The following is a 23,766-nucleotide window of genomic DNA, read 5'->3' as shown; positions in this document are numbered from 1 at the left end:
AAGCAAGGAAGCCACACAGAAAAACGCAGGATCTCAAAATAAATTACAAGTTTATTAAAGTGGAATAGAATTACTTCTGCCTATTACAAGAGGGGACTCGATCTTGTTTTTAAAAGGTAGATTTATCCTCCCTCTTGAAAAGGGGAAGTACACTTACAACCTTTTGCACATTCACAAAGGGATTGAACTCTTCTATTTGACAAATAGAGTGGACCAGATAGCACACCAAGAAGGCTTCTGTCACAGGCCTCTTTCAGGGCAGGGAGAAGGGAAGCTCAGAGGTTCAGAGCAATAGTGCAAGGAAAGGGGGACGCAACAGTCTTGAACCAGGGCTCCTGTCACCGCAGAGGTGCGAAGGTGGCAGCACTGAGCCTCTAGAAGACATGAGGTTGGACAGTTGAAAATTCTGGCCATCCATTTGTAACCCTCTCCACAGAGGAGGAGACTCCGGTTTCCCCCTTTTTTAAGACATGGAAGGGGGAGAAATCAGCAATGTTCACAAGCAGCAATGAAATAAGACTACGTTTCTATGCATGACTCTGCAACACCTGCCCATATATAACAACACAAAAGGAATGTTTTCAGACTTGGCAATGCAAAGCGAGCATGGAGAGATGATTTCCGGAAGCGATGAGCTTCTCTTGCTTTAAAAGAAAGGAGAGGGGAAAACACACAAGCAAAGGGAATGAAGAGGGCTTGGCCCGTGCGGAGAGCGCCTGGGGTGCCTCGCTGAAGTCAGGCAGGGGAAAGGAGGGGCAGCCCAGGTTCGACACCAGCCCAAGCCATGTTCTGCAAAGGTGGGTCGTTCACTTGCCTCCAGGTGGGACCCAGGGGTTTGAAATCTTGTTCCGGCATGATTGGTTGCCCAGTGCTAAAAAGGCAGGCGTGCCTCTCCCTAATTGCATGTTACCCAGGGCTGCATCAGTGGCCTTTCCCCAGAAGTGGGAGCCCTTGCCTTCTAGCTCCATAGCCCACCAGCCTCCCTCTCGCTTCATATACAGAAGGTATCGGTGCCAAGTAAAGTGTCCGCTTCCCCAAAATGGGGCAATTATTCGGCTTTAGAGTATGGCTTTTAAATTCCAGGGTGCACTTGTGTGGCTAGGGTAGGAAATGGGAGCACAACAATACCCCAAATCTTACACACGCACAACCTCTATTCAGTTCGTGTTTCACAGGCCAGTCAAACCGGCAAGTGTAAAAAGAGACTTTGTTTAAAACAACTGGCATACAGCGTGTTCTGCTGAAAATCCATTGTTACAGCAGGAGGAGACTGGGAATAAATCCTTTGCATTTATGTTGCGGTTTGAGTGCTCAAAGCACTTTGTGTATTTTATCCCCAGAATCTTAACTCTGAAAGGCAAAGGGCCACTGTAATCATTGCTGTAGATTTGGGGGAGAGTGGGAGAGGCATTGAGGCTGACCAGCTGCCACATTGCAGGTCCGTGACAGAAGTGAGGGTTCAACTGTCAGTTTCTTGGCTCAGAACTTGGGACTCCCGGCTAGTAAACAGCATCCAAAAACCTCACTGCTTCTGAAAGTTTGTTTTTTCCTATTATTTAAGACTACCATTGTTATCATGCACCTCTAGTTAAGGAAAAACAAGCCTTCATCCATGCATGCACCGGATTTGGCAAGGACTCACAGAATAGCCTCCGTAAAGCGTCGTCACAGTCGCCCCGTCACCCCCCAAAAAAGACAAAAAGGGCCCGTCAGGAAGAAGATCCAGCAGGAAGCCCTGCTGCACCAGCTACGGCTGTGCTCCCTTGCAAGGCTCTTGTTCATTCCGACAGGGCAGGTGCTGGACAATTCCCCAGTGCGCCCCCCCACACCCGTTATTAGGAAGTCCTGCCACTCAACTGCTTAAGAGGCAAGCTTGACAGACGGTGCTTCTTTGCAAAACGTGAAGGACACAGGCTGGTCTGTGCATAGGGGTGACTGATCAGAATCGCCCCCAAAACTAGGGCGGATTTTCTCCACCCTCTCCCCAACTCCAAAACAGGACTTTTCCTTTAAAGCTGTGCGAATGAACGACTGGAAGAGGGGAGGAAGGAATAATTGCTACACAACCTTAGCAAGAACTAAAAAATGGAGGGACGGCGGACAGACATTTCAAGATACAGGCACAAAACCCACACGATGAAAAAGTAGCACACCCGGGCCGCAGAGAGTCTTTGGGGAGAAGCGAAACCCTTCGTTCTCCTGCAGCCACGCTATTGCACAAGACTCCTTTCCGCTCGGAACTAACCCTGGAGATGGGCGGCGAACCAGCACAAAAATATTACGCAGGAATGACGTCACACAGCCACAGCGCCCCCAGAGGTTTCCTACTTCCTCCAACTGAGTTCTCCCCCCTTAAGAAGAGCTTTCAAGACCAACACCCCTCCCAATTCGTTCCGGTATTTAACACATTGGAACTTGCACCTTTATTGGCTTTGTTCCTTCTTGATCAGTATTTTAAAAGCCAACAGAACATTTCTTTAAACCTGCTATCCTCCAGATTTACATTCCCTTCCAAGATGGCCAAATAAGCATGAAGTATTTGGGGGGGGGGGGAGGAATCAATATTCTCTCTGCACAAACCCATTTCCTAACGGGCACCATCGTTACCCTCCAGTTCTCTCTGGGGGGAAAACCTCTTTGGGCTCACCACAGAAATCAGACACTGGACGCCTTTTTTCCTTGCAGCAAAACAAGAATCCTCCTTTGTGGCAAGGCCTCGCTTGACCCAACATGCTGCAAGGAAAGGGGCAGCAGCCTCCCCCACCCCATTTCAGGCACGGGTTCCAATCCAGAGGAGGAAACAGCAGTGACCCACACATTGTTCAGGTCTCCTGTAGCCTCAGGAAGCAGCGTTCAGTCAAAATACCTGAGCCAAAACATTATTTATATTACACATATAGATCTAAACTCCTGTGTAGATAACGTGGTTTTCTTAAGAACATAAAGTCTCCTTCTCACATTGTCTCCCTGCATTTCTGCAGATAAATTAAGAAATTATAGGTATCTATCTAACGCAACGCACTTACAGGTGTACATACTGCCTTCCACCCACATAAGCCACCTCTGCACTTCGCTTCTCTATGATTCACAACAGGGAACGAGCTCCGCAAGATTAATTAAGAGAGCTCTGGTCAAAATTAGGACACCACCATCAGTAACACTGCAATAAGGTAAGACGTGGTGGTGGTTCTGCCAGCAGTTCAACCCCCTGGCTTGGAATGACACTGGAGGATCGGCAATTGCACTCACAACCTGCACTTTGAGTCTGGGGTCAGGGCACCCATTTCTTGCTTTTACTGCCTCTTATCGTCTAGACAATGGAATGATGCTGAACAGCCAGGATCGCTTGGAGTTCCTGACCAAGACCCCTCACTGAGACATGAATTTGGACACCAGGACAAGTCTACAACTCCGTGGATCTCACTGGGTCAACAGGAGCCCTGCTCCTCCCAAAATTTCTTATGCGCCAAGTTGGACTCCGCAATTCATTGCTTGTCCAACCTTGTGTATCCAAGTCTTGGTGGAAAGGTGGAGGTGAGACATGGGGGCGGAGTGGATGCCAGGTCAAAAACTCTCCCTCCGTAATCCTCCGAGCGTTCTTCCCGGCACGCCGTCCAGCAAGAAATGAACCCATAGCATTTTGCGCAACTCCTTGCAGACCCCAACAGGTTGGGACACGATAGGAATCCGGAATGATAGATGCCCCAACTTCCATTTATGCTGACGGCCAGATAGGAAGGGGGTGGGCCTCCGTGTTGAAGACGTACTTGTCGAGGTTGATCAAGTTCACGTCGTCGGAGAAGAGCAAGAAGAGGTACTTGAGCGTCTCCCCAAGGAAGAAGCTCTCCATCTTGTCTCTGGGCTCTGGGCTGCTGGGGTTCTGGACGTTGTTGATGGACGTGTAGCCGCCTGTAGGGACCTGGGCAGGAGAGACCCAAGAGAACAGGCGTGTAGAAAACAAAGAGGCGCCTCTGCCTACATCCACGTGGTTATTGGTTAAGCAAATGTGATGACACCCACACACCCCTCTCCTGCCCCAGCTGGGTTTTTCAAATCGCGTGTTTTTAACTGATCAGGGTGAAAAGTAGCTGGGAAGCTGCACAGCAAAGAGCAGGGGAGAGTTTTGTATATCAGAACAGTCAGAAATTCTCTCTGAAGGCGTGCGCTTAATTTGCTGCTCTGCTTATTGTTTGTTTTTCATTATTGCATTTTAATTATAAGCAACTTTGGAGCAACTAATGAGAGCTGGAAAATAGGAGACATATAGAGAGAGAGATTACCCTGGTTCACATGACATGGCAGGTTATCAAGGGTTAATCAACCCATGATTAGCTGCAACGTGTGTGGGGCATGTGCAGCCGCCGTTTTGAATAGGCAACCTCCGTTTGGGGGTTGGGGCATGTCACGCGAACCTGGCCATCATGGGTTAACTGAGGGTTAAACATCCCACGCTTAACCCTCAATTAGTAGTTTGGCTGAGCGTGGGTTGTTTCACTCTGTTAACCGATGATGGCAGGGTTCGCACGACATATTGCAACCCCCTATGGCCCCAATCGGAGGTTGCCTGTTCAAATTTGTGACTGCATACACCCCAGACACGCTGGGACTAATCTTGGGTTAATTACCCCATGATAAGCCATCCTGTCGTGTGAACCGGCCCATCTAGTGTGCTTGTGTGTTTAAAATAATTACAAAGGTAAGAGCAGCCCTGCTGGATCACATTCTGCTTCCCACAGTGGCTTAACTTCCTAGCCCACAAGAACAGGACACAAAGGACACCGCCCCGTTGCTGTTGGCCCCAGCAACTCACATTTGGCGAGACACTGCCTGCAAACATGGAGGTTCCCTTTTGCTAGCAGGACTCACCAACACAGACAGACCCGTCTCTGTGGATTTCTCTCATCCCTCTTTCAAGTGAGCGAAGCTACTAAGGGCCCTCAGGGTGTGCCGGGGCAGCGAATTCCACAAATGGGTGGCCCATTGCATCACCCCTCCGCTCCCAACGGCGCCCTGGATTCCATCTGGCAGCAGTTGGACGAGGACCAGGGTCCCCCAACCCATCAATGCTGCAGTCGCCGCAGCCCCACCCAAAGCTCATCAGAGAAGGAAGCGACAACGGACGGAGTCATGGCAGACGTCGGCACTTTCCCTCTTCACAGGGGGCTGCATTTTTAAGTCGCCATCCCACCGCCGGACTGCAGGAGTTACAAACAAGCACAGGGAGGAGAGACAGGGCAGGGGTGTGTACGTATACGTGCATAGGGGCTTGTGAACAATAGCGGTCTTAACAGGTAGGACTTCCGTGACTTTACCCGCGTGTATTTATTGAAGTTTTGCAAGATCTCCCAGCCCCAGTCCTGGTACTTCTTGTCGCCAGTGAATCTGTACAGGTAGAAAAGGCTTTCCACAGTCTCAGGGCGTAAGAGGTTGTGTCTGTCCGCGGTCTGGAGAAGGAAGGGGGGAAATTAAGAACGGAAAAATCTCTATCTATCTCTATCTATCTCGTTAAACAAAGTGCCCCAGCCCCAAGGCTGGCAGGCCCCCCCCCACACACACACAACCTTCCATTACACCACAAACCTTCCTTCCCTTCACATAGAGTATTTGTGATAGACGTACAGAGCGATTATATTAAATGTTTATAACGTACATAGGTGTAAATAAAACACAGCTACACAGTGGAGGCTGGTGGCTCCGATGTCATTGGGGCGGTGCTCTGCACCTTGGATGCCCCAACGAGAGTTCTGACTGAAATCCGGAGCAAATTCACCACCCCACTGACCTCGGAGCCACCAGCCTCACGGTATGTGTCTATCATACAGGATGGCTGGTAGCAAAGTCACAAAGACACTGAGCCATGGATGAGGCATCCTGTCTTTGCCCCGAACTTACAAGGTCTGCCTTCCCCCACCTGGCTGCGGAGCATGGGAGTTGTAGTCCCACACAACTGTAGTCCCACCCTTCCAGGATGTGGAAGGCTGCACTAGATAGGTCTTTGACAAGCCACCACCGCTCAGCCTTTGACCCCCACCTCCTCCAGTACGGGAATGATAGGACAGTCGCAGGGTTGGGCTATTCGTCCATCTAGCCAGCCTGCCTGCTTGCCACAGCGACGGACTGGCCGGTAGCAGCCCTCCAAGGCCTCTTTCGGCCAGAACATTTGCGCTCGGCCATAGAGTGAGGGGGGTCCTTTTAGAGGCGAGAGGTGGAGTGTGGGTTGAGGTTGGTTGGTTGAGTGAGAGCCTACAGCGGTGGTGGCTTTCTGATGAGTGGTTCATTAGGCCCCTTCAGGGAAATTCTGCAGGCCTGCCTGTTGGTTCTACCGGCAAGTTCTGGTTCTTTTGATAACATTTGTTTTTATTGAACTTATAATGAATACGTATTTATTGCATTTTATTGTGTCTGTTTGGGCATGGTTTCAACCTCAACTGTCTCTGGAGAGGCCACCAGTGAGGGAGGAAGCAGCAGCCAGGCACCTCTCCACCGTGCCTGGGTCCAGCTCCAGCTGAGAGCCCCCTCCCTCCTGCTACCAACTGTCTCTGCAGAGGCCACCAGTGAGGGAGGAAGCAGCAGCCAGGCCCCTCTCCACCGTGCCTGGGTCCAGCTCCAGCTGAGAGCCCCCTCCCTCCTGCTACCAACTGTCTCTGCAGAGGCCACCAGTGAGGGAGGAAGCAGCAGCCAGGCACCTCTCCACCGTGCCTGGGTCCAGCTCCAGCTGAGAGCCCCCTCCCTCCTGCTACCAACTGTCTCTGCAGAGGCCACCAGTGAGGGAGGAAGCAGCAGCCAGGCACCTCTCCACCGTGCCTGGGTCCAGCTCCAGCAGAGAGCCCCCTCCCTCCTGCTGTCAACTGTCTCTGCAGAGGCCACCAGTGAGGGAGGAAGCAGCAGCCAGGCACCTCTCCACCGTGCCTGGGTCCAGCTCCAGCTGAGAGCCCCCTCCCTCCTGCTACCAACTGTCTCTGCAGAGGCCACCAGTGAGGGAGGAAGCAGCAGCCAGGCACCTCTCCACCGTGCCTGGGTCCAGCTCCAGCAGAGAGCCCCCTCCCTCCTGCTACCAACTGTCTCTGGAGAGGCCACCAGTGAGGGAGGAAGCAGCAGCCAGGCACCTCTCCACCGTGCCTGGGTCCAGCTCCAGCTCAGAGCCCCCTCCCTCCTGCTGTCAACTGTAACTGCTGAACTTTGCAACTAAGATTGTAGTGCCTGAATTTGCTTTCCTTTTCCCCCTCCTCCTCCTCCCTCCCAATCCCCTTTCCTTTTGTGTCATGTCTTTTAGATTGTAAGCCTGTGGGCAGGGACTGTCAAGAAATACTTTTGTAAGCTGCCGTGAGAGCCTTTTTTGGCTGAATGGCGGCATAAAAATCCTTAAATAAATAAATAAATAATAAACCTCACACGCCGCCTTGAGATGGTTTGACCCTTAACAGCAACCTAAAATACCCTTTATTCTTTCATTTCTATACTGCCCAATAGCTGAAACTCTCTGGGCAGTTCAGAAAAATATTTACTCTTAAGTAAATAAAATGAAGGCTGCTATCACGGGGGAAGCGTAAGATTCAGCAGGCCCTGGAGCAGGGATCGCGCCCGCTGAGCTGCTCACCTTGATCTCCACGTCCTTCCGGTCCTTTTGCGCGTGCATGTTGAAGTGGACGATCTCTGGGCTCAGGCCCGTCTCCACTTGTGCGTACATCTGGTAGCAGGTTTCTGCCAGCTCCACCGCCAGGGTCATGTGATCTGCGGGCAGCCCGTTGTGAGCGCCGAGAGCCAGAGCTCCGGGCAAGAAGCAGACCAGGTGATCCTGCCCAGGAAACACACAGCAGTAGCTCATGAGGAACCCCGGCCTCTCTGCAAGAGTGTGGCTGAAGGTCCTCCCCTTTGAGGAGCTCCTTTCTGTGTCAATTTGCGAAGGACACGTTTGGCACAGAAACAGAGGATTCTGGGAAGTGTCGGTGGGCCTGCTCTCTGCCGGGCCTCAGCATTGAATATCTTTATTTGCTGCCTTTATCTACTGCCTTTCTGCCAGTGCGCCTAAAGTTGGTTTTGTCCTTTAAAATAATGGCAGGCGATCTAATAGACACGATACAGAAGGAAAAAACGATGAGAAGAGGAACAGCGCTGCCAGGCGTGACTCCTAGGACCCCGCACTTCCCCACGCCTGACTGTGCATGGCAGGGAAAGAGGCGGCAGCGGCTGTCTAACTGCTTTCATGGGAACAGATCCACCGCGACGTATCTTCTCATTGAGGACCTCCGTTCCACGTTTCCACGACGCCCCAGAATCACCCCCCACCCACCCACCCAGAGCACAGCCTGAGAAACACAGCTCTGAAACACCCGGATGCAACAAAATTCATCCCCTGCAACTTAAGATTTTGTTGGCAGAAAGGGAAACAGGGATCAACAGCCCATGTGAACCCAGAAGTAAATCCCGCTGTATTTCATAGGGCTTTCTATCAGGGTTGCAGCCAAACTTTAAGGAAAACAAGAAGACGGTCATAAAGTCAGATTTTAACCGGCACTGACAGATGCGGGGTAAAGTCTGGTTGTTCAGTGGGGAGCAAGACAGAGTCCCCCCTTTCTCTCCTTTGGTACTGACTGGTACCGCCCAAAGAATGAATTCTTTACAAAACACAGTTGTCAAGAGAACCCGTTTTAAGAAACCATCTCCTTTGGTCCCTCCCGCAAAAAAGAGACGTACCATTTTAGAACTGAAGCGGCCGTGAGCAAGCTCACCCACGAACGTCAATCTCCTCGGCTGGGATTTCCGAAGAAGGTGCATCTTCACCCCTTCTATGCCCTTCACGTAATCTTCCAAAAGCCTGCCATTGAAAGACATACTAACGTTGTTGTTGTTGTTGTAAAACAACTATTATTTGTCTCTGCTGACTATGGGATTATGGGAATTGTAGTCCAACACACCTGGAGGGCACCAAGTTGGGGGAGGCTGTTCTAGAGCTTAGAAAAAGAAGGGGACGAAGAAAAGAACTTACTCATTTTCCTTCTTCCCTCCCTGGATCCACTGCTTGAGCAGGTATTCGTAGTAGCTGTCCGCTCGGGCCCCGAGGGTATAGACCCCCAGGTGGGTGAACTGCCCGCTGTTGGTGTTGATGAACATGGGCACCAAGCCATCATGCTTGCCGGCAAGGGAGTGGACGTGTTGCATCACCCCGTCCACAGCTTTCTGCAGGAACAAAAGAGCCAACAAAGGAGCCCCTCGTGGGAATACAAAACAGCCCCAGGGGAAAGCATGAAACAGGCAGGCCGGATTTCAAAACTGGGGTTTCAGCTTTGCTACATCTGAGGATCCATCCAGCCTAACATCCTGGGTCCAAAAGGATCCAGACAGGTAAGAACGTAAGAAGAGCTCTGTTGCTGGATCAGACCGAGGGTCCATCTAGTCCAGCACTCTGTTCACACGGTGGCCAACCAGCCGTCAGCCAGGGACCAACAAAGCAGGACACGGTGCAACAGCACCCTCCTGCCCATGTTCCCCAGCAACTGGTGTATTGGCTCTGATACTGGAGGTAGCACATGGCCATCAGGGCTATGGATAGCCTTCACCTCCTCCAGGAATTTATCCAACCCCCTTTTAAATCCATCCAAATTGGTGGCCATCAGCACATCCTGCAGCAGTGAACTCCAAAATCTAACTCTGTGCTGTGCGCCTGCCTTCCCTGTAGTTTGTCCTTGCATCCCATATGAAGGGGTAAACTGCCTCAGAACAAGGAATTTCCAATTAGTGAGCACAGCTAATCGCCACCGATAGACCTATTCTACGTGAATTTATGCCTTGCTAGTCCATTTTAAGGGCATAAAGCATTTGGCGTAAGTGATTAATCCACCAGACAATTTGAGGAGTTTACACCCATTTTAAAATAAATCACTAAATATGGGGGGGGGAATGTGAGGGTAATTTGAGAGAGAACTCTCTCTTCCACATTGGGAAATGCCAGGGAGCCCCCCAGATGCTGGCCAGGGCTGGTGGGGGTTCTGGTCCAACAACATCTGAGGACCCGGCGTTCCCCATCCCTGGCCTATAACCTGAGCGATACGTTCTAGGCGCGCTCTTTTTCGGCCTCTGGCCTGCTGCAGTCAGGACAACACAGATGAATATCAAGAAAGCATCCCTACTTTTTCATCTAGGGGTAGGACTAGATGACCAGTGGTACCTGAAATTTCTCTTCCCCTTGGTACCTGAAGAACCCTTGGTACCTGAAATTTCTCTTCCCCGGTCAGGCGCGAGAGCTCCCTGAACTCCAGCTGGATGCTGGTCACTTCAGCCACGGTGCTGTCGGACGTCCAGCGAGGGGGATGGGCGGTGCCCCGGCCAATGTTGACATCCGAAAACGGAATCTTCGAAGGGGTGCTGAAGGCCGGCATGAGCCTGCTCCCGATGTCTTTCTGAACAGCCACAGATTTTGCACACACCAGGCCGGGGGGGGGGGGGGGGAGGAGGGGAGAAGACGACAGGAGAAGATTCAACAACCATGTTTAGCCTCTGTGAGAGGGAAGGCTTCCAAACTGTCTCCAAAGCTTGACTGTGCTGACAGCGGGCTCAGAATTCCCACCCGGTACTCAAAGCGTCATTCCGTTTGTGTGTCCCATATGGGCTCTCGCACGTGCAACTCGTTCTCACGCTTTCCACCTTGAGTTTGCGGAGGAGGAGCCCCCTGCACATCGCAAAGAATTCTGGGGAGCACTTCAGGTCTCCGCATTCCGTTGATGGGGGTGGCAGCCAGGCCCTTTGGACCTCAGTGACACCTCTCACGAGCTGAGGGATCACATCACGGAGGATCCCCTGCGTTCCCTGGGGTGCACTTTCAAAACTCCTGTGCTTGGCCTATCCCGAAAATGTAGCCCCCCACCCCCCCATCGTGGGCCCTGCTTCCAGTGCATTCTGGGTTTGCCAAGACCAACACCGCAGCTAGGATCCAAAGAGCTATTTTAGGAGGCCCCGAGGGCTCGTCCCTCCCTGATGTTTCTCCCTTTGGGGAACACGCACCAGCGCACCCGCCAACGCCATACGGCCCCTGGCGTTCCCCTCCCTTTCAAAAGCACGTTTGCCTTGTGGTGTGGGGCTGGGGAACGGCTGCTCAGGGACCACAAGTCCGCAGCTCTCTTGGGGGCACGGAACTAGCTGAGCGCTTCTTCGCTCAATACCCGAAAGGGACGGGCTATTCACTGATCTGTAGGTTCGTGTGTCCCCTTTCTGTGGCAAACATTCCAAAATGATTAAAATCAACCATCAGATAAAAAACAGCCTCACAGTTAGGAGCCCAGCAGGGAACCCTCTACCTGTCTGCTTGCAGGTAAGTCTCCCTGACGAAGCCCCTTCAGGGTTTCCCTCCCGCTATAAACTTGCCCTGGTTTGTTGTTCCCCGCCTCGATCCAATCGGGGAGGCAGGTAAGAAAATAATAATAATAATAATAATAATAATAATAATAATAATAATAATGCTGGTTCTCTTGAAGAGTCCCTCCGTTCCTATTCCTGGGAAATGGCCTTGTGGGCAAGAGGAGCGTGGAGTTCCCCTTGGACTGCCAGATCCACGGGGTGGGGTGGGGGTGGAGAGTGGCTTACAGCTTTCTCTAGGAAGAGGCGGTCCCCCGACAGGTGGTAGGTGCTCAGCAGGCCTCCCAGGATCCGAATGGCACTCTCAAAAAGGTTGACGTCCACGTTCTTGTCAAAGTTGAGGTCAGTGGACACCCACTTCCTTGCTTCTTCAAACTCTACATCAGCAGGAGGGCCAGAGGTTATCCACACAACCGCCCCAAGGTTTCCTGGAGTGCTGCAGCAAGGAATCCTTGCAAACACCTCCACTCCACGGAGCACCCCACGGCAGGGGGACACAGCGTCCCACGGGCCACATGTGGCCAACCAGGCCCAACCAGCATCTGCCTGAGGTTTCCCGTCTTCACACCAGCAAGGGAATCCCCAGGTTTGCGCAAGTTTGTGTGTGCTTATGCACAGCTGCCCAGGTTGTGCTGCCTCACCCCCACCCCTGTGGTTTGGGCTAAGTAGGACATAAAGGTGACCATAGTGAAGTGGGCTAGTTTGCTGACAAAACGGCAGCTTGGGTGGGGAGGCCTCCTCTCGGCCCACAGATATCCATGGCTGAGGGAGCGGGGCCACGGGAGTGAGGCAGAGTGAAAGAGCCGGGGGAAGGGAAGGGACAGACCTTCCTTGAGGCCCAGGATCCACATGGTGTCCAGCGCGTCGATGAGCGTCAGTCCCAGGCCAAACCACTCGTTGAACGATTTCGAGATGGGCTTCAGCTCGTCATGGCCCCAGGCAAACTCCTTGTAGCCGTTCCACGCGTGGCGGAATGCTTCTATCACCGCCATCTGGCGCTCGTTGAGAGGAACTGAAATCGAAACGCCGGAGGTCGAGTTCCAGGATGCAGCAACGAGGCTCCCAGGACGGGCCCGGGGTCCTACTTACCCAAGGGGCCCGCCGGACACCGCTCGGCCCCAAACGCAGGGGAGAAAAGCCACAACGTTTCTTTGTAACGGGACGGACGACTGAATCCCCACCTCCACCAAAGTCTCTGGACCACACAGGGCCCTCAAACATGCAATCCTGTGTAGTGGAAACTGGCGACTGGCTACACAGGGAGGACTGGATTCAACCCCACTTAGAGCTGGGGCAAAGGGGAGAAGGCTTCGGCTCCACTACCTGGCTCTTTTTGGTCTTCGGATTCCACAGGTGAAGGTTTGTCCGGCTCCTTAATTTTGTTGGATGGCGGCTCCGTGCTCTGGTCAATCACAGCTCCTCTCCAGCTGCAAAAGCAGAAGAAGTACTCCAGAAATGCTGGCCCCAACGATTCCCTGGGCTGGCCCGGCTAATAACCAAAGACGTAGTCAAGGACCGAGGGCACCCCCCAGCCATCCCCAAGGAGCGCTGCTCCGGCCGATCTGCAACAAACTCCCTTCACTGGGCAAAGGTTCCCCCCGCACGGGACCACAGAAAGGCCTCCTGCCCTCTTAAAAGATGCCGCTCTTCTCCTCCTGTGCTGCCCTTATGCCTGCGCAGCGCCACCTCTGGCCTTCCCTTCCAACCTCCAGACTGCCTCGGGCTGGATCCCCACCTAATGAATTGGAGCCCGTCACTTCATTTGTCCCCAGGGGTTCCTTGCTAGCCCAGCATCTCCGTTCCAACCACCCCATCTCTCCTGCACCAGAAAAATGTGCATTGCAAGCTCCTTGCAGCTGGGAGCTGTCTGTTTGGGGTTACACCGCAGTGTAATACCCGCCACACAGGCGGGTAGCACTACACAAAATCCCAAATCTAACGCAAGCTTCTGAGCTCCACAGCGCAGCTCCAAGCAGACGGAAGAGAAGAACTCTGCATGAGTTATAAAGAAGTAAATCCTCCTCTTCTCTGGGATCGGGAGAGGGCGGCGACACGTCAACCCACCTACCTAATGACAGACCTCTCCGTTTTGTGCTCTTTGCCAGCCTGGCCAGGCTCTCCCTCAGCGTCAGCCACCCCTTCCTGCGGCTTCCCCCTTGAGTCTCTCCAAGGTGGTTTGATCTGCAGGTTTGGAGGCCCTCGTCGGACGGGAAGTTGTTTGGGAGGTTTCTGAAAGAAGGAAGCAAAGCAAGACAACCATTACTCCCACGCCTACACAGGGGACTGAATAACTCGAACTTGTAAATAACTACTGGCACGGAGCAAGAATGGCTGCCAGGCGAGCAAGCAGGAAAGACAGAGGGGAGACTATTTCCTTTTAAGTGCCACACACAGCTAACATCAGCCTGGTTGGGGCAAGGAAGCCAGGAACGTCTATGGACTTATTTGCAAGGCTTGGATAGACGTGGGCTCAATCTGGAACTGCCCCAGCTTCACCTGTGTCCAGTGCCAAGCCTCCGGGCGTCTCTGTAGTCACACAAGGAAGCTGGCTCTCTTGGCAAAGAGCTTTTATTATGCAAATCACGGCCAGGTCAACAGCTTTTCAGATTACCGACCTAATCCACATCCAGCAACACAGAGCTAAATTCTCTAGTCGGCTTTGCACAATATCAATTAGACTACACAAAGTTCCCTTTGTCGAATGCACTCTGCTCGGACATTGGGATGAAACTCAGGGGTGAGGGTGGGTGGGCTTGGGTCCGTCACTCCCGCCTCCTCCCCCACAGAGAGGTTTCTGCCTGGCTTGCAGCATCTGGAGATCCCCTCTCTGCTCTGCCTCCTGTGGCCTTGGTAGCTCACCCACCCCTTCACCCTCTTCCTCATCTGACTCTGACTCGCTTCCCATGCCTCCTCTGGGCACTTCTGCAGAGAGGTGGGGCTCAATCCTTACAAAATCCCACAAAGCTTGGCCTGGCCCGGCCCTCTGAACTCTTGACCCGTGACTGGTTCCTGGGCTTTAGCCAGCCATTTCTGGAGCTCCTCTGTCCTGCAGTCCCCACTGGGGCCAAATCGTCACCCCAGCCCTGGCGACAGCTCCGGGCCAACACAGCGCTGGCAATTACCAGCCCGTTTACTTCTTTAAGATAAGAGGCACAATCAGACACGCAGCGGAGTCCATGAGACGTATTGCAGCAGAAGCTTCCCTCCCAGGGTGAGAGCAAGCGTCAGGTAAACCAAAGACTAAAGTTGGCTTCTTCACGACAATGAAACATCCCCAGAGTGAAAGGCCTGTAGCCTTGAAGTGGGGCAGGACTGGAGCGGGGGCGGGGTGTTGCTCCAGCTGACTAAGCTGAAAGTCATTTGCGCAGCCCTGTCTCCAAAGAAGAAATGCGCTAAAGGAGAAGAAACAAGGTCCCTTTCCCAAGGAGCCTACAATCCCGTCCTCCCTTGGCCACAATGGAAGGTTCTGGACTTTGATGATTTCTAAACCAATTTTGCCAGAGAGAAGTTGCGCCTACAGCTCTCCTGGGCAAGCCGCGGGCCCCGTCGGTGGCAATCTCTGCCCTGAGCAAGCAATGCATCAATGCCGCAGCACATGAGCGCCAGGGGCTTGCCACCCCAAGAGCCCGCGCCCGTTGACATGAATGGCAGGCAAGCACGGCCCGGTCAGAAAGCTGCACATGACACACAGTACAGAGTCCTGGGCTGGACTGCAAAGATCAAAGATGTTTGCAGTCCACTGCAACACCCCCTCCCCCCCCCCCCCCACGCCCTGTCTACCTTGAGAGGAAAAACGTTCTTTCGAAAGACACTCCGATACAGATTCTGGCAGCAAGTTCGACTCACTGGTCTGCCATTACTGCTGCTGAATGATTTTTCGAACTGTGCCCCAGGCAACTGTACGGTGACTGAGCCTAGCTTCATGCCAGCATTGAGCAAATGGAAGTAGATCAGACATAGTGGAGAAGCTTCACTGAAAGACCCCAGGCGGGGTCTTCTCTTGCAGAGCACAATCAGAGGGGAGGGAGGCTGCATCCCAGCTCACGCGGGGGAAACGGCGAGACCCAACCTGCGAAGACGTGAGCGTGCGCCCTAGAGCTGCCAAATCTTCTGCAACTGGCAGCAGTTTGTCTATGTAGGAAAAGGTCTTTCTAGGCAGAAAGCCTGACGGTATCAACAGCATGAACACGAAGCAAGCTGCAAATTGCAAGCTGTGCTGTGTGGTAGGCCTAGCTATCCCCAATCCTATAAATGAAATTACTTGAAGTGAAAAATCCCCGAGACTGGTGTCGGCTTTCTGGGGTATGGGGAGAATCGCCTGATTTGCGGGCTTCAACCCAGGGATCTCCAGGTCCGTCTTCAGTTCCTCCAAAGATCTGACGGGCGTGTCTGTATGGAGAAATTAACTGCAGTGAACGACACCTGATGCAACGCTGTGAAATCAGTGGCCGAGAACCTAGGGGAGGATCTCAGCCAGCTCATGCCTGTGGCAAGGATTTCAAAAAAGAAAAGAAAAGAAAAGGCATGGCAGAAAACAGCCTGGAAAGTTGACTATTTTGTTTCATTCCTTATGACAGTAACACACCGGGTGCAAAGTAGAAGATAAATAAGAGTGCCCTTAATTTTGCTCCATTGATTACTATTTTCCCTTGCTGGTTTAAAACTGTGCCCCCTTCCACCACCCCACCCCAATAAAGGAACTATTATTATTGTATACACATTCATCTAGGCTAGTGACACTTAAAGTACAAAAGAAAAAGTTCCTGCCTCAAAGGACTTACAATAATAAAAACTTTTGGCCACAATCCGATACCTGCTTACCTGAGAGTAAACTCCACTGAACTCAGCGGGACTTAACAATGCCTGAAAACTATTGATTACAAGTTTGCAACCCTTCTGAGAGACAGAAAATCCATCGGACCTACTTTTCCAAGGTTCAACCATGTTTGCATAAGTGATGACTCCGCAGACGGCCAGAAAGGCAAATATGAAGAGGATCACACTCCGCTGGAGACGGGACAGCTGCTTCCATTTCTGAGAGCGAAACAACATTACAGGAAGTATCTTTAGCTCATCACAGAGAACACACTGGCAGCAGAGGTGCCTGAACGAGTTCCCACAAGCTATACTAAATGCTGCCCATTTTGCACCTCCCTCCTCTCTTCCCATAGCAGCTAACAGAAGGGCGATTATTTAGACTGTATTTATTTAACACATGCGGCAATCTACAGCCTAAGACGTGGGGGGGGGGGGAGAATATCCCTGCCACGAGGAGCTTACAATCTGAAATCTAACACTTTAGGGGAGAGGAAGGAAAGGGAATGGAATGCAAACAGATGCAGTTACACCAACTTTGATTGTGATGTTTAGTTGGGGACAACAAATGGGAACTAAGCAAGGCTTTTGTGGGAAAGGGAAGAGCCCCACAGTGCCTTTGGGAAGCCCACAGAACAGAATACGGAAGTATCTGTCTTCTCCAGTATCTGGTACTTAAGAGGCCTGCTGTGTTTTAACATGGAGGTTCTATACATATAGACCCAGCTAACAGAGAGAACGTCCTGAGAAAACAAAAATAATTCCAAAAAATCAAAAGGACCCATATGAAGTGGGTAAATACTACTAAAACGTGACATTAGACAAAAATATGTGCATCAATGTCACATGTGGTAACCAGAAGACACTATGATTTGTATAATAACCAAACTCCACTCTAAAGGTCAGGTCTTATAAATCTATTTTAGACTCGTTGAATTATACCTCTACATTACAGTTTGGTTATTGTACAAATCCACTCTCACAGGGTCTTCTGGTTGCAATATGTGTCATTGTTATGCGGGTTTTCATGTATTCTTGCTATTTCTCGCTACTAATAATGCGCATTTTATGAATTTATAAAGGTCCTTTTGACTTTTACCTGCAGAGTTATTTTGGTTCTATACATGCAGCCATTGTGGCTAATATCTAACTGATGGATTTTAAGTGGGGGACAGAGAGAGGTGCCACCATGCTCATTATTCAAGATGTACAGGCCCGTTTTATACACCAGGGGCAGGGTGAAGGTAAATTGGAATCAACTGATGGATCACTGGATTATTTGCAAGAGATCTGCTATGTTTTCTGACTCTTGACTGTTTAACAACAGGAATAACAAAAAGGCTTTCCCCCACGCACCCCAAATTAGGCGATTTCTATCTTAGAACCTTAGTATCTCAGACGGAGATGTGTTCACGCATATACAGTCCATCCTAGTGTACGGCTCAAGGGGGTACAGGAGATAATTTCCTCTGTCAAGTCCCCTCTAAGCCACCATTTTAGATCTAGCTCCATATTTGGTAGACCTCAGGTTCTTGTAAAACACTAAGGTTACAATCCTATGCATGTTTAGACAGGTAGAAATCCTACAACCCCCAGCAAGCAAAGCTGGGAGTTTTAGGACTTTCATCCATCTAAACTTGCCTGGGATGCACTCCAGGTGGATCCCACAAACCTATAATCTGCACACAGCTGACTCAGGCAAGGCGAGTGACGTGACCCTCCCTTATCTCATGTGCCTCCACAGCCACCCAACGTTTACCGCACTTTGGCTCCTGCCTCTGCTGTCAGTACCCTGCCTTAAACGACAAAAGAGAGAGAGAGACTCCTCTTACATACAGTGCAATTCTTGAGATTGGTATCAAGGCTGTTACTCGACTTCATTTCACTTCCCCATGACCAGCTGCCAAAAGGAAACGCAGCTGGTTCTCTCAGCTCAACGTTTCGGTCTCAAAACGGGAAACAGCTAGGAGGGTGCGAGCCACCTCGCTGTTTCATGCCAAAACCCCAGATGCCTGCCTTGTTTTGCTGCGATGACTCAGTGGCGAGAAAAAGGCACCGTGCCCGTCCCTTTGAGGTGCAGCACCGGCCACCAAGCAACGAGCGTGAATTGATGCAAGCTGCATCAGGAGAAAATAGTTCTCTGAAAAGCTCGTTAAAAATGTAATGGAGCTTCTCTTCCCAGCCTGGCACCCTCCAGATGGGTTGGACTGCAATTCCAGATGTTTTGGACTCATAAGCCCTGGCTGTTGGCCATACTGCCTGGGGATGATTGGAGTTCTAGTCCCAACCCATCCAGAGGGCGTTGTGTTGCGGAAGGCTGTGGTAAATAGATGGGAGGCAGCCTATTAGGGTGCAATCCTACGCTGGTTTAGACTGGGGGAAAAGTCTTCCCCATGCTGGCTGGGGAAGGCTGGGAATTGTAGGGCTTTTTCCTATCTAAACATGCAAAGGACTGTGCCCTTAGTGGCTACTGCTCATGAAGGCTACATACTGCCTCCAGGATCAGAGGCAGTGTGCCCCCAAATATCACCTGCTAGGAATCCACAGGAAGAGAGGGGTATTGCCTTCACGTCCTGCTTGTGCGCCGCACAGGGGCATCCGCTTGTCCTACAGGTGAAGCGGGATCCTGAACTAGACAGACCCTTAATCTGATCCAGCAAGGCTCCTCCTGTGGTCTTTTCTGCCATGATAGTTAAGAGGAGTGGAAACTCCACATTCAGTGGCTGCCTACCTCAGGGTACCACATGCTGGGACTGTGAAACTGGAGAGGGCTGTTACCCTTCAAACCCTGCTCAGGGCCTTCCCCAGAGACATCTCGCTGCCCACTGTAGGAGTCAGGATGCTTGGTCATCTAGGGTGACCCTATGAAAAGGAGGACAGGGCTCCTGTATCTTTAACAGTTGCATACAAAAGAGAATTTCTGCAGGTGTCATTTGTATATATGGGGAACCTGGTGAAATGCCCTCCTCATCACGACAGTTAAAGCTGCAGGTGCCCTGCCCTCTTTTAAATCTGGTCACAGTATAGCTCCTGCAGCTTTAACTGTTGTGATGAAGAGGAAATTTCACCAGAAGCAACATGCATACAAATGACACCTGCTGAAATTCCCTTTTCTGTGAAACTGTTAAAGATACAGGAGCCCTGTCCTCCTTTTCATAGGGTCACACTATGGTGATCTCAACCACTGGCCTAAACAAGCAGTAATCTTATGTTTTAGATGCCTTCAAAAAATATTTATCCTAACGAGGCCCACATGCCTGCCTTTAAAAGCAGAAAGGGATCCAACAGGTGCAGGAGACTGATACAGGGAAATTGGGTGCCCTGGAGATGAGATGTCTCGGATTACAAGTCTCATCAACCCCAGCCAGCATGACCAATGGTGAGTGGTTACAAGTCCAAAACATCTGGAAGGCACAAGTTTGCTTTCCCCTGACCTAAATCAGGGATGGGGAACCAACTCCTCATTGTCCCTCACCATTGGCTATGCTGGCTGAGGCGGATAGGAGTTGTAGTCCAACAATATCCAGAGAGTCACAGGTTCCTGGACCCTCATCTAAATGATAATTAAAAACCCTCTAAACTTTGGAGCCGAGGACGTTTAATGTAAATGAAGATGTATAATCACATCTACTATATCCGTCCTTTCCTTCCTGTGTTTTCTGACCCTTTGAACAAATGAACATATAAACACACAAACAGCCAATTTAAAAACAAAACAACTCTCCAGTCAACAATTTCAACAGTTACAAACGCAATCGAATAGCATCCGTGATTTGGCTGTGTTCGATTACAAACCCCAGTTCTTCAATCATTCTGTGCTCCAGGGCAGCAACCCAACAGGTGCAGCTTCTGCAACCCCTTGAGATGCAATGCTTGGGAAGGGCTGGAGCAGCTGCCCCTGTTGGATTTCTTCCCTTTCCCTGCAGCTGCGAAGAAGCCCAGCAGCCCCTGCTTGCTGTTGGGGTGGGCAGAGGAAGTAGGGGACACACACACACACACACCCTCCCCAAAGAGCTATGCAGCCACCAGGATTCCCCCACGCGCTGCACTTCCCACCCCCGCCTGCAGAGGGCGCTGCGCGGCGGCCGCTCCCGCCGGCTGCCTCTCCCGCAGAGGGCGCTGCTGAGCCGCTCTGCCCCCCCTTCCGACTCTATGGCCGCCGCCACTCACCCGCAGGCAGGAGCGCCTCCGCCAGGCCTTGCTGTTGTTGTAGCCGCCCGCCGCTGCCGCCGGAAGCCCCCCGCCGCCGCCGGGACTGAGCGTCACCGAGATGAAGTCCCGCCGGGGAGGCGGCAGGAGCGGCGACGAGGACGACGAGGCGGAGGAAGAGGCCGAGTACATGGCGGCGGACGACGGTCCCTCAGGAGCCGCGGGCCGAGCCTCCACCCTCCGCCATGATACTTCCCGCTGCTGCCCTGGCCACAGAGATGAGGGCGCAGAGCGGCCGTTCCCGTATGCCGCTCTGTCTCCCTCCCGGGGCGAGACTCTATGGCGCGCTCCTTAGCAACAGCGCCCACTAGGCCTCGCTTAGCAACGCCCCCGAAGCCAAATCAACTATTTATAATGAACTTACTACATAGAATAAATTCACATGGACACCACAACTCCTTCCCCAAGCTATATTTATTTACATTTGTATTCACCTCTCTCCGCATCTAGACAGATTCAAGAGATAAAAAGAATGCAAACTACAGCACCCATCTTTCCCAGCCAACATGAACAAAGCCTGGCCCAAAGGGTCTTACTTCTTTATTGTTATCCACGTAACATGCGCTGCCTTTCTTCCAGAAACCATGTTTTTCTTTCCTTGCTGCAAGGAAGGAATCATAGAATCATAGAATAGTAAAGTTGGAAGGTGCCTCTAAAGGCCATCGAGTCCAACCCCCTGCTCAATGCAGGAATCCACCCTAAAGCATCCCTGACAGAGGGTTGTCCAGCTGCCTCTTGAACGCCTCTAGTGTGGGAGAGCCCACAACCTCCCTAGGTAACTGGTTCCATTGTCACACTGCTCTAACAGTCAGGAAGTTTTTCCTGATGTCTAGCCGGAATCTGGCTTCCTTTAACTTGAGCCCATTATTCCAGGTCCTGCACTCTGGGAGGATTGAGAAGAGATCCCGGCCCTCCTCTGTGTGACTACCTTTCAAGTATTTGAAGGGTGCTCTCATGTCTCCCCTCCGTCTTCTCTTCTCCAGGCTAAACAGGCCCAGTTCTTTCAGTCTCTCCTCATAGGGCTTTGTTTCCAGACCCCTGGTCATCCGTCTGCCACCGATGGGCACATGGAAAAGCAGCAGCAAAAACCCGAGCAAGAGATCCATGCAGATCCGAGCAGGAGGACATCACAGAACATGAAACAATGCAGCGCTCAGCGCTCGTTTTTAAAAAGGAAGCTGCTAGTCCTTTTGACTTCAGAAAAAATAATAATAGAGCAATGAAAGCATAAGGATCGCTTGCTGATCTCTAAAGGCAGAGGTGGGTGGGTTAAGATTTCCATTGATTGGGTGGGAGGTGATGCCAATAACTGCCTTGCTCTTCCAATAACTAGCAAAAATGTTATGCAAAATAAATACATGATGCAAACTAGCATACTTTACGCCATGTATAGCATGTGGGGCTTTTCTGTTCATCGCACGGATCTACATTTATTGCGAAGTACAGCCAGCTCTCTGCAGATTCCAGCTGCCTACATTGCACCACTCTCTAAGGCAGGAAACTCCACCAGCACCACATTATCACCCACCATTATTTTCTCAGCATATCAAATTAATTTTAACTTTGCTGTTTAGAATTTGTATTTTAAATCGGTATTAATTTCTGCATTGTTGCTTGATTTTATGTATGTATTATTGCATTTATATCCCGCCTTTTTTCCTCCAAGGAACCCAAGGCAGTGTACATAATCCTCCTCCTCTCCATTTTATCCTCACAACAACCCTGTGAGGTGGGTTGCGCTGAGAGTCTGTGACTGGCCCAGTCTCCCAGTGGGTTTCCATGGCTAAGGGGGGACTAGAACCCGGATCTCCCAACTCCCAGTCCTACACGTTATCCTGGTTGTGTTTTTATATTGTATTTTATATTATGTTTTTATGCTGTTTTATATTTTGAATGGCTTCTATGGTTTTCATTTTTGTAAACTGCCCAGAGCGCTTCGGCTATTGGGCGGTATAAAAATGGGAGGGGGGGAAAAACCAGTTGGCTTGTATGCAATCCACCACGGCAGCTGGCTTCCTGATCCCACGTTATATTTTCTTCTTTTTTAAATCCCACTTCATTGTTATCAGAGACATCGTACATAATCATTAACTGCAACAGCAATCATATATATAATCCAGCTTTACAAACCATGACTCCAAAGTACAACAGATCTTCTTAAAAATCACCTTGGCAAAATGTTTATCGGTGTCAAGACAGGCCTAGACCTGTTGCACATTTAAAAAAAAAAAAACTCTGTTGAAATGTCTCTGTTGTGTTATCCCTCCAGTACAGCACCATGTACACTGATGGTGCTATATAAATAAATAATAATAATAATAATAAGTTTCTGTACACCGCCCTGAGATCCTAGTGATATAGGGCGGGATATAAACGTTTTAAATAAATAAACAAGCTGCAATTTCATTCATTTCTGAGCGGCATTCCAGCTCTTACCACACATTATATTTTTCATTTCCATTGATGGAGAGGTATGATTGCAGGTTTTCTGCTGCTACAATTTCTGCCCGTCAGGCTGCGGCACAGCAGGGCTAGTTTGAAAAAAGAAGCACCGAAGGCCAAGCTTGCTTTTAGAAGCACTTTAATATAGAAAGATGACAAACATACAAGAGCATTTCCCTACATCCATCCAGGGCACATACAGCATTGTCAGGGTCAAAAAGGCACTTTCGGGAGAGAGAAAGAGAGGTACCATGCACCCAAAGGTTGAAGAGAAGATGAAATTTCAGCTCAAACAAACAAAATACAGTCAAAATGGCTGCTGGCAGGAGGGGTGGCCCTAGCCTCTTCTTCAGCAAGTGCTGCCCAGATGAGGCCAGACCAACAGATGGTCGGACGCAAGGCTCCTTAAGGCAATCCACCAAGTGGTTGTTAAAAGGTTGTCACACAGAGGAGGGCCAGGATCTCTTCTCGATCCTCCCAGAGTGCAGGACACGGAATAACGGGCTCAAGTTAAAGGAAGCCAGATTCCGGCTGGACATCAGGAAAAACTTCCTGACTGTTAGAGCAATACGACAATGGAATCAGTTACCTAGGGAGGTGGTGGGCTCTCCCACACTAGAGGCCTTCAAGAGGCAGCTGGACAACCCTCTGTCAGGGATACTTTAGGGTGGATTCCTGCATTGAGCAGGGGGTTGGACTCGATGCCCTTGTAGGCCCCTTCCAACTCTGCTTTTCTATGATTCCATGTGAATCATAGAAAATGTCCCTTGGCCACATGAAGCTGCATTCTATCTAGCTGAGAACACACTACTCAAGTGGAGAGGGATCTTTCCCAGCCCTGCGGCTCACAGTACTTTTCATTTGAGATGCGGAGGACTGAACCTGGTACCTTCTCCATACACTGCCACTGAGCTAGGATCCTCCCCAAGAGCAGAGGTGGGGATGTTGTTG

General features: G+C 50.9%; 1 protein-coding gene across 1 annotated transcript; it reads right to left on the bottom strand.

The window, feature by feature from the left end:
* Nucleotides 1-33: 33 nt before the first annotated feature.
* MAN1B1 (mannosidase alpha class 1B member 1) lies at nucleotides 34-20,566 on the bottom strand. The gene is made up of 13 exons (XM_063144868.1): nucleotides 20,335-20,566; nucleotides 16,275-16,383; nucleotides 15,611-15,738; nucleotides 13,418-13,578; nucleotides 12,673-12,776; nucleotides 12,176-12,361; nucleotides 11,578-11,726; nucleotides 10,209-10,397; nucleotides 8,987-9,177; nucleotides 8,695-8,815; nucleotides 7,598-7,795; nucleotides 5,313-5,444; nucleotides 34-3,919 (listed from the first exon to the last, which is right to left on the bottom strand). The coding sequence occupies exons 1-13, from the start codon at nucleotides 20,503-20,505 to the stop codon at nucleotides 3,716-3,718; spliced, it is 2,043 nt and encodes a 680-aa protein (XP_063000938.1). The 5' UTR covers nucleotides 20,506-20,566; the 3' UTR covers nucleotides 34-3,715.
* Between the last annotated feature and the right edge of the window lie 3,200 nt (nucleotides 20,567-23,766).

This window comes from Elgaria multicarinata, chromosome 19, assembly GCF_023053635.1.
Source record: "Elgaria multicarinata webbii isolate HBS135686 ecotype San Diego chromosome 19, rElgMul1.1.pri, whole genome shotgun sequence".
In the NCBI taxonomy this organism is placed as follows: Eukaryota; Metazoa; Chordata; class Lepidosauria; order Squamata; family Anguidae; genus Elgaria; species Elgaria multicarinata.
The sequence above is the reverse complement of the archived record's forward strand: the minus strand, read 5'-3'. Positions and strand labels throughout refer to the sequence as shown.

What these genes read in the sequence shown, in the direction of transcription:
- MAN1B1 (XM_063144868.1), bottom strand. Translation starts at nt 20,505, where the DNA reads ATGTACTCGGCCTCTTCCTCCGCCTCGTCGTCCTCGTCGCCGCTCCTG. An exon ending in GATCCTGGGCCTCAAGGAAG is followed by an intron (nt 11,727 to 12,175) that starts GTCTGTCCCTTC and finishes CTGCTGATGTAG; the next exon opens with AGTTTGAAGAAGCAAGGAAG. An exon ending in CCGGGGAAGAGAAATTTCAG is followed by an intron (nt 9,178 to 10,208) that starts GTACCAAGGGTT and finishes TTGTTCCTGCAG; the next exon opens with AAAGCTGTGGACGGGGTGAT.